The 10,736-nt window shown below is 46.4% G+C and overlaps 1 protein-coding gene across 3 annotated transcripts in view; it reads right to left on the bottom strand.

Annotated features, from left to right (window-relative positions):
* KCNH3 (potassium voltage-gated channel subfamily H member 3) overlaps positions 1 to 10,736 on the bottom strand; it is a 38,506-nt gene that overhangs the window by 3,098 nt on the left and 24,672 nt on the right. For all 3 annotated transcript variants that reach the window (XM_069092607.1, XM_069092608.1, XM_069092606.1), the window contains 5 exons: positions 7,118 to 7,402; positions 6,408 to 6,607; positions 5,603 to 5,852; positions 789 to 1,003; positions 320 to 651 (listed from right to left, as the gene is read on the bottom strand). In XM_069092607.1, the coding sequence (XP_068948708.1) occupies positions 320 to 651; positions 789 to 1,003; positions 5,603 to 5,852; positions 6,408 to 6,607; positions 7,118 to 7,402 (1,282 nt within the window). The remainder of the gene's footprint in view (positions 1 to 319; positions 652 to 788; positions 1,004 to 5,602; positions 5,853 to 6,407; positions 6,608 to 7,117; positions 7,403 to 10,736) is intronic.

The following is a 10,736-nucleotide window of genomic DNA, read 5'->3' on the forward strand; positions in this document are numbered from 1 at the left end:
GTTGCTTGGGAAGAGAGGTTATTCTGATTAGTTAAATGAAGTTATGTGTTTTAGTAAATTGTCTGACAGATTTTAGTTAAAATATAAAGTGCAGAATTTAACAAATTTCCCATAGGTAGTAAAAGAGATGGGTTTCTAGTTCCAAATTCAAAACACTTTCCACCATACTATGTTGCCTGGCTAGAGGAGACTGTGTGTGGGGACCTTCTATCTTGTCTTAAGTGGGTCGGAGTCACCTGGAGTCACACCCCTGTCCATCCAGTGTTTTTGGTTATTTCCCCAAGAGGCCCCAGGGACCATGGATTGTGGCACCACTCACCTGGGGCTTAGGTCAGGGGGGGCATTCCAGGACATGGAAGGTAGCCTCAGGCCCTCCAAGCCCAGTGAGCGAGAAGCACGTGCCCCCTCAGCTTGTGCCCCCCCTGCCTGGCTCAGCCGTCCTCGGGCACCCAGGCGGGATGGTGGGGCCGCCTGCCGAGGGGACAGCAGCTTGGCAGCTGAGGAAGCAGAGGCACAACCTGGAGATAGCAAGGGGCTGGAAGGCTCATCAGCTGGAGTGGGTGAAGCTGTAGGCCCTGGCTCCCCATCCGTCTCCTTCTCCTCCAGAGTAGACATCAGGGTATTGTCTCCACTCAGTGAGCTCGTATCCCCCTGTAGATCCCATAGACAAGTGGGGAGATAGGTGATGTCAAGTGGCACTCCCTTACCTCCACTGACTTTGGTAACCATCTTTGCAGACCCACACCCTTTCAGGTCCACAGTCCTGCCCTAGGACCTAGGCCTTTTACCTCATGGCCTGCACCAGCCCCTAGGTTGTAGCTTAGCTCCCCTCGGAGGCCGCGGCTGAATCGTGGGGCAAACTCGGGGTAGAGGGCCAGGCTCTCATGTAGTCCAGCCAGTTGTAGGCACTGCAGCGCACAGTAGGTCAGACCCTTCACATCAGCGTTGGCCTTTACCACCTGTTCTCGTGGAGGCAGCTCACAGCCAATCAGATCGCCCTTCCCTGGGAGAAGGAAGACTCTGATGAGCAGAACACAGTCAGCCCCCTTCCTTAAGCGCACCCTGGAAGCAGGAGAAGGAAGGACAAAGGGCGGAGGGGAGCAATGGCACACCATCCTTGGGCTAAGGTAGGGGGCTGTGGGCTTTCCTAGATATTACTACAGAGCTAGAGGATGAGAAGCCTATACTTCACAGTGGCCCACGGCCTCTCCAGACCCTTCACGTCCCAATCTCCTAATATATCCTTTTCATCACCTTCTTTTTCTCTCTCCTCATCCGCACAACACACCTAGGCTGGGGAGTGGAGTATAGGAACATACAGACTCATAGAATCTTGGAGTTGGAAGGAATCTCAGAAGTGAGAGGTCAACCTCCTTCCCAGTGGGCAGATCTTCACTTCAGCATCACTGGATGTCATTCAGCCTACCTTTGGACACTTCCAGGGATGGTAAGCTCACTACCCCCCAAGTAGTGAGAGCATTCCATTGTTGGACAGTCCCAATGGGGAGAACGTTCTTACAGTAAACTGAAATCTGCCTCCTTGTGATTTCTATCCACTGCTCATATCGTGGTTATATGGAGCTTGTGATCACCTAAAACTTCCCCTTATAATAATAAAATAAATAGCTAGCTAGCATTTATATTAGCACTTGAAGGTTTGCTAAGAACTTTACAAATGTTATTTAGTTTTAGAAAAGTGGGTTAGGCAGAGGTTAGGTGACTTACCCAGAGCCACACAGTTAAATGTCTGAGTCTGGATTTGAACTCAGATCTTTCTGACTTCATGTTCAGTACTCTACCTTCTTTTTCATGGGAAGTACTATCAAGCCAAGTCTCTATATTCTTATACTTATATAATTTAAAAAAACAACAACCATGTGCCATACTTTACATTTGTCTATATTAAGGGGATGATGTTCCAGTCTACTGAAATATTTTGCAGTGTTTTGTTTTGTTTTTTGTAATCTAAGACATAAACTATCCTTCCCAGTTTTGGGTCAGTCACAAATTTTACACACACACACACACACACAACGTACACATATATACACGTATGTGTATGTACGCATGTATATATGCATAATGTATACTAGATATATGTGTGATATATGTATGTATATACACACATGTATAATACATACATATTCATCTAAATTATAGATCAAAACGTTGAATAGACCTACTCTAAGACAGACCCCTTCCACTGGTTGGGTATGGTTGGTTTCTATGAGACCACCTAACTTTACTATTATCAGCCCAGAATTCTTCATCTTGTTCATAAAGATATCATGAGAAACTTGGTCAAATGCCCAGCTGAAATCCACATATAATAATAACCCAATTCTAAAAGAAAAATTACTTGGTATGACTTGTTCTAAGTCAATTCAGGGTGCTAGTGATCAATAATTCATTCTAGACATGGTAAGAGATGGACCCTATGGAGCATGGGTTCTGCAGGGTCCATCCCATGGAGCTTGCACTGATTTACCCTAGCTACTTCTAGGAAAACACTTGTTCACTCACGTCTGAAGGATTTGTTGTTTTGGGATGATGGAGCATACCTGGGTCCCTTATTCTAGGGATAGGGAAATGGGGAAGGAGGAAGATGCTTTAAAGTTGAATCAGAAAGGATTGGCCACTAAACCAGGAGAAATTAATAACTTAGTGGACCTTAAAAAAAGGAACGACTTAGTCCTGTCATTTCCTTCAAGTCTCTGGGTGACATCATCTAACTCTGGGATTTCTCATGAGGGTGGCCTTCTTTACCCTGGCAGCAGGGTACCACTTTAATGTGGTAGCTATAATAGGGTCCTCCACTGGGTGGGCTTGAGCTTATTCCTCTGCCTGTCTCTTTTTCCTTATATATTTTTTTTGCCTACTCATAGGTGACCAAACAAAACCCGAGATGGGTGTGTTTAGTCTGGGAGGCAATGCTGTGAGAACTGAGAAGTCAGAAGATGCTGGGACCTGCCTTCTTTACACGCTTCTTGGAGAACATATCCATAGACAGGAGGATGAGTATAGGCTCTGGTCTGCCTTGCCAGAAAACATGGACCTGAAGGGACTCGCTTAAACAGTACAGAGCCACAATAAAACACAAAATGCCTATTCCACAGTTCCAAAAACTGCTTCATATTCTGATGTTCAAGGCCCAACTTTCAGGGAGTGGGAGAACTACAATTATGTTATTGTTGCTGCTTATTTGGGTTTTTCAGCCAATACACATTTGTGGGTCTTTTTTCTGTCAACTATTTCTTTTGTATAGAGAAAATAAATAGTTGTCCTATATCTGACCTACATTGTAGTACACTGTGTATCTTTCTACACCCCTCCCCGCAACACACTTTGAGGAGACCCTACACATGAGCCAAATCTAAGTTTTAATCACTTTTCCCAAAAAGTACAAGATAAAGACCCTTCTTTAGATGGTCAGGCTCCCCAGAACCAAACCCTGCCTGTATATGCATGGGCTCAGAGTAAAAAAAAAAAAAAAGGTATTGCATAGGAAAAAGGTAAAGTACTTTAGTCTGCAGGCCTAGCAGTGATTTGTTATTGTTTTAGTTGCATAGAATTTTGTCAGAGAGCAATATAAAACTCATTTAGTCTATAGTTTTCAGAATCCACTCTGTTCACTTTAACAAAAATATTAGGACATCTTATCTCCTGTTCTCAATAATTCTCAGTCTCTCTCAAGGTTTCCTGGCGATGGGTTCACAATCCTAACTGCATGTTTTTTCAGTGCTCAGGGATGTAATCTGGTCTTGAATCAGTTAAAGTGGCTAGATTCTTTCCTATTATCTCTCACCTCTACTGAACTTCCAATTTCCTCTTAGCCATATTGATTCTACCACCTTCCAATGTGAAACTCATTCTAATAGAGAAGAGAGTGAAGAAGCAATTGGATTGTTCTGTTTTCTCTCTGCTGTGATCACCATGTTTTAGCTGATTTTAGCTTCTTCCAAGCCCATTTTGTTATCTTTAGCATTGCTTTTTTTGTGAAGCTCAGTTCATTCTGGGCTTTAGTCTTCCTGACATTCTTATGTGTCTGTACCATTCTTTAGTATTCGTTTTCGGTTACATATCCCTCTTTTTCCATCTTCTGTCCATGTTCATTTTTAGTTTGGACTTTGAAACAACTCCCCACAAACTTAAAATTTCTTAAGGCAGCTAGATGGTGCAGTAGGTAGAGTGGGGGCATCCAGAGTCAGGAAGACCTGAGTTCAAATGTGGCCTCAAACACTTAATAGCTGTGTGACCCTGGGCAAGTAATCTAACCTCTTTTTGCCTGTTTCCCCAATTGTAAAATGAGATGATAATAATACCTGTCTCCCAGAGTTGTTTGTGGTGATCAAATGAGATAATATTTGCAAAGTCCTTAGCAACAGGCCTGGCCCACAGTATTTGTTTAATAATGCTTATTTCCTTTCTTCCTTTAGATGTCTCCTGTTTTTTTCCTTCATTGGAATTCTTTGCCTTTGTATTGCTAGAAATGAGTTTTGGGGAATGTCCCATCCCTCCTTTTAAGAATTCATTGGAGGGGGCGGCTAGGTGGCGCAGTAAGTAAATCGCTGGCCCCAGAGTCAGGAGGACCTGAGTTCTGTTCCGGCCTCAGACACTTAACACCCATACAAAAAAACTAGCCGTGTAACCTTGGGCAAGTTACTTAACCCCAATGGCCCTCCAAAAGGCAAAAAAGAAAAAAAGTTCATAGACCTGGGCAGCCAGGTAGCACAGTGAGTAAGAGCACTGGCCCCAGTGTCGGGATGACCTGGGGATCAAATCCGGGCTCAGATACTTAGCACCACACCCAGAAATAACTGGCCGTGTAACCTTGAGCAAGTTACTTAACCCCGATTGCTTAAAAAAAAAAAAAAGAATTCATTGGAACCACCTTTTTTTCCCCCCTGAAACAGTCATTTTCTCCTAAGCATCTAGGCTGTTCCACCCACTGGCTGTTCCAGCTGATCAGAATTAGAACCAGGGTATCAATGCCTTTCGTTGTTTTCCCTCCCTTCTGAGAGATGAAACGGAAACTGTAGATAAGGTGAGTGAAGAACTTATCAGATGTTCTAAGATTTCCAACAGGGATCAAGTCCCCCATCATAAGTATGTTTTGCCTCTGTCTTAATTTGTGATCTGTTTCAGGAAAATATCATCCATGGCCTCCATCTGTCCACGAAGTATATTTCTACAATGACAGTACTCCAGTTTCTTTATATTAATCTATATAAATGCTTTCTAAGAATGCCCTTAGGTTCAAAAATTTCTGAAAAATATTTTCTTGATGGAAGGCATTACTCCCTTCCCTCCTATTAGATTTGTTTCTTTTGAACAAGGCATATCCTTTCATCACTTCAGTTATGAATCCCATCCTATGGAGCATTTGAAATTATATTTATCTCCTTTGCATTAAAATCTCAATTTCCCCTTTTTATTACCCACACCTGCATTTAGTGTAGAGACATCTAAGGCCTTGAGCATCATTCCTGTGTTATATTCTCCTTAGGTTATTAAGAACTTTCTCTATAAAATAGTTACTTTGATCCTGCAGTGCTTCATGGGCCCATTTCTCCCTCCCTCCCTCACCACCCACTTCACAGACCTAGGATGGCCAGCACAGTGCCGCCCTTGAGCACCTCCATGGAGCCAGAGCAGACGAAGTAGAGGGCCTGCAGGGCATCACCCTGGTGGATGAGGTACTCTCCAGGGGTGCAGAAGGCTGGACGCAGGGCCAGTGACAGTGCCCGCAGGCAGCCCCGGCTTGCTGCCTCAAATAGGGGTAATTGTAGGACTTCCTTATGTAGGTGCATTGCAATGTCGGCCCGGAGTTCATCTGGAAGGCTCTGCAGCAGCTGAGGAAGGGTGAGGAGAAGCTGGAGGGCAGGATCCGGCCCTCCCCTAAAGACCCTCAGCCCCGACTCTCCTTGCCATGAGTCTCATGGCCCGTGTCCCCTTGAAGTTATGAACACTAGAGCTGGAAGGATCTTGGAAATTCCCTAGTTCAACTCATTCCCTCCATTTTAAAGATAAGAAAAAAAACAAGACCCAAAGAGGTTCAGCAACTAGCCCAAAGCTCCACAGTGAATTGATGGAGCCCCAGAACCCAGACCTGGGTTCCAGCCAGTGAGATCTTTCCATTACTCTGTGATTGCCCTATTGTGCCAAGGCTGGCCAGTCAAGAAAAGCTGCCTTGGGAGACCTGAGTTCGAATCCAGCCTCGGACACTTGACACTTACTAGCTGTGTTGACCCTGGGCAAGTCACCTAACCCCAATTGCCCTGCCTTCCCCCCTCCAAAAAGACCAAGAAAAGAAAAGCTGCCTTGGCCCCATGCCCATTCCACCACAGGCTCTGGTGCCCCCTACCTTGGTGGCATCAATCTTTACACTTGATAGGGTCCCCACTCACCTCTGTGGTATCAATGCCATTGTTGACAGCCCAAGTCGTTTGAAAGTACTCAAGCATTCTCTGTTTGAGTGGCTTAGGGATGCGATGGATGCGGATGTAGTCCCGAAGGTCACGGGTGCGGCTGTGGTAGAGGAAGCGGCGGGCGTACATTCGCTGGATGATGGCCGTCACATTCCCAAACACCACTGCATGCATCAGCGCTGAAGGAGAGGGGCATCACATCTTGGGGGTCACCATCAGACTTGGACCCCAGGACCTCTCAGGCACATGCCTCCCCCCTTCCCTCTATTCCTCTAACATGGGTATTCCCCCACACTCTTCTGGGCCCAGGGCCCACTGCTGGCATGCAGGTGCCCCGTGGGCTTCACAAGTCTTGGGACCCTGCTCCTCAACATGCAGGGGTCTAGCTGCCTCCCCCATCTTTCAAATCATCAGGAAGCCCTTAGCAAGGAATTCCAATACAAAAGGAAGGTCCAGGTATCTTGGGTAGGGATCAAAGGTGGGGAATCTGAAGCAGGGAGTCCAGAGGAAGCAAAAGTTTGATGAGTGGTGAAGGGCATGAAACCGGGAAGGGAACAATGTTGGAAAAGGCTGAAAATCCTAAGACAGGGGCCCTGAGGTGGATGAGGCCAGGGGCAGGCAATGTGTGGTAGGAAGTCTAATATGGCCAAGACAGAGGGGCCCAGAGTGGGGAACCTAGGGGGTCTCACCCCCAATCAGCATGGTGCAGATGGAAAAAATCTTCTCCGTGTCCGTGTTGGCCGACACGTTGCCAAAGCCGACACTGGTAAGGCTGCTCAGTGCGAAGTAGAGGGAGGTAATGTAGGCACTGCGCAGGGATGGGCCCCCCAGCAATGCCAGCCCAGTCCCATTGGCTTCAATGTTTCCACTGCTGCTGCAGTTGTCGCCCAGGCCAGAGCTGTTGCCCACAGGCCTGCCTCGCCCCACCAGGTAGTAGGGTGTCTCCAGTCGTCTGGCCAGTTCCTGCAGCCAACCTAGGTCAGGGGTGGAGCAGGAGATCAGAGCGGAGGTCATGAACAGAAGCAAAGTAGTGGGCTGTGGGATCAGGGGCAGTCTTGGGCCACATGGATATCTCGCCAGGTCCAAACATGGATGGTGTGTCTGCTCACATGTTCTGCCATGCTGACCACAGGCATACACAGCATAGCAGAGAGAATTCTGGGATGGGCAGCAAAAGACCCAAGTTCCAAATCAAGTTTCAACATTAGCTGTGTGACCTTGGGCCAGTCATGTAAATTCTTTGAGCCGCAGTTTCTTGTTTGATAAATGGCAAAAATAACATTTGCAGTACCTACCTCATACAAATTCTGAGCAAAACACTTTGTAAAACTTATAGCTAAGTTATTAGTATTATTTAGCCTTCTCCTCTCCCCCATCTTCCTTCCATCTCCTCTTTCCCTGCATTCAACCCTTCCCCTCAAATGAGACATTTGTAAAGCACATAGCTGAGTGGCTATTATGTAGTAGGTGCTCTTTCCTACCTCCCTCCTTCCCTCCCTCCCTCCTTCCTTCCTTCCTTCCTTCCTTCCTTCCTTCCTTCCTTCCTTCCTTCCTTCCTTCCGTCCTTTCTCCCTTCCGTCCTTCCCTTTTTTCTTCCTTCCTTCCCTTCCTAGTCCCACAATATACTAGTTTTCAATCCATATAAAGAAAGCATCATCCACAGACTCCATCTAACCAGGCAGTACGAGGTACACTAGGGCTAGGCTTCACCCAGTGGTATGGGCTGCAATGTCCTTACCCAGCTCTTATAGCCTCTGGTGTCAAAGAGAGCTGGGCTAGCAGTGTAGGTGGTGTATTTATACCTTATTCACAGTGTCAGAAATAATTCTCCTATAGGTTTGTTTGGCAGGATGGGCTCATATACAGGGTAAAAGAAGATTCCTGGGAATATGAAGAGAGGAAACTAAGACAGAATAAACTACTGACCACTGATCTAATCTGTTATGCTTCTGCCCACTTGGGCCAAGAAAAGCCTTGTCTGTCCTCTCAACCATCATTTTGGCTGGGAACAGCTGAACCATTTGCTTGGCCCGTCTCCTCCAGAAAGCTTTGCCCTCCCAAAGAGTAGGTGTGCCCATCCCAACAGGTGCACACATGCAGCTGGCTGTTGAATTTCTAGGCTCATTCTTCTGTGTATCTGGTACCAGCTCTCCTCATTGAGGCTCTGGGATTAGCCTGAGATTAGAGAGGTGTGAGCCTTGAGGACATTGCTTCCTGAGGGGTCTATCCTGAACCCTAATCTAGGAGATGCAGATGTCCTACAGGGACCCCTCCCACTCTGTAAGCTTTAGGAGAGCCCCATAGGAGCTTGGGTTTCCCTTCTAGGAGCTTTAGAGAAGAGAAAATGACATCACAGGCACCCCCAGGACTAAGGGCATAAGGAAGATTGCAGAGGTCGCTCCAGTGCCTCAGGAACCACGGCACATAGGAGCAGGATACACATACCACCCACAATCCCACCATTTTGTGAGAAACTCTTCCTCCTCCCATACACATTCTTGAAGATCCCTCCACACTTCCTATGACGCTTCACTACCTGTGGCTCATTGGTCCTCACACAATCATTCCCTTTTTTATTTATCCATCCTCTATCCACCCAATCATTCAAAAGCATTTATTATGTGCCTACTATGTACAGTGAAGTCAACACAATGGCTCCACAGACCTTCAGTCTGGAGTTTCCCAAACACTGAGCTAGCTCTGACAATGTGTGCATCAGTCTCATTATCAATGGAAAGCACATCCCTGGACAGTACACTACCAAGGCAAGTGAGCTTATCCACAGCATTCAAAGCTGCTCCATTTGCTGTCACCGATGGTTCCACATATGGATGGTGTGGTGGCGGCTTATGAAACACCTGTGTTTTCTTGGTGTTAATTGTTAGGCTGAAATTAGCTCAAGCAGCAGAGAATCGATCCATACTTTTTGCATCTCAGCTTCAGAGCATCTCAATTGTATTGAGTGCATAATCATATGCACCAACACTCCCTCTACCTTGGTTTTGGTTTGCAGCCTTTTCAAATCCGAGAATTTATCATCAGTTTAGTAGCTGACCTTCGTGCATTTGACAGCATGGCTGAAAACATCATGCTGAAAAGCATGGGAGTAAGCACACAGCCTTGTTTCACTCCACTGGTGATTGGGAAGGCAATTGAGCATTGTACATTATCGAGAACCTGGGCAAGCATGCCGTCATGAAATTGATGTACAACACTTCTCCAGGTAACCAAATTTTGACATAATTTTCCATAAGCCCTCACAACTGACAGTATCAAAGACCTTGGTCAGATCTACAAACGTTGTGTACAGAGTAGAGGAAGACATGGCTGAGAAGATAGGCTGGGGCCAGATTAGAGGACACTGACCACCTGAGATTAGAATCAGAGATAGAGATCTGAGTAATCCAAGGATGCAAAAGTTGCAGCATGTGAGTGATCACTGGTGCCATCGGAATAGATGAGAATTTGCAAGGAAGGAGAATGCATGGGATGAGAAGAGGGGTCTAGGACAGAAGGGGAACACTCACATGGAGGAGGTGAAAGGAGGAAGAAGAGCCATAGGGAAAGAGTGGTTAGAATGAGAGGAGAGAGAGAGAGAAAGAGAGAGAGAGAGGGAGGGAGGGAGAATAGGGAGGGAAGAGGAGAGGAGAGCGGGGAAAGAAGGGGGAGGGAAAGAGTGAAAGAGAGGAGTGAGAAGGGAGAGAGAGCACTATTTTGCCCTCTAAAGAGAGATGGGTCAGTGAAATATACTGAGACTTTCAGAGGTAGAAAGGAGGATAGTTGAGGGAATCTTAAGCTGGAAGGCTCTTCAAAATCTCATGGGAAGGGAGATCATCTGCTGAAAGTGTGTTTGGAGGGGTGGGAAGAGGAAGGAGGGAAAGCAGAAAGAAATCATACAAGATTTGGAACAGCTGCCGTGGGGAATTCATTGAGGCAGCAGATAATGAATAAGGGAATGGCTAGAGTAGCATTAAGGTTAGGCAGCATGAAGTTTCAGTGGGGCCTGACAAGGGCAGTTGTTTTGAGACTTCTCCTCAAATCCTTAGTATTCCTGGGGAAGGAACTTTAGGGTTGACAATGACTGGCGAGAGGGGCATGGCAGAAGGTCAAGGGGGTGGGGATAGCGCTCCAGGTGCAACTCCCCCAGGTCCCACATGATCTGTCCTTCCCCCATGCCCTATGACTCCTCTCCCATGTTCTCCATGGTCCCCATGTATGGATTCTTTTTGATGCCCACACATTTCCAATGACTCATATGTTCTATGTGGCCTTTACAATATACTGCTAATGTCTCCCTTGATCCTTATA

Source organism: Petaurus breviceps, unplaced genomic scaffold, assembly GCF_028583685.1.
Source record: "Petaurus breviceps papuanus isolate PSGF00001 unplaced genomic scaffold, PetGlider_PUasm1.0 191, whole genome shotgun sequence".
Lineage (NCBI taxonomy): Eukaryota > Metazoa > Chordata > Mammalia > Diprotodontia > Petauridae > Petaurus > Petaurus breviceps.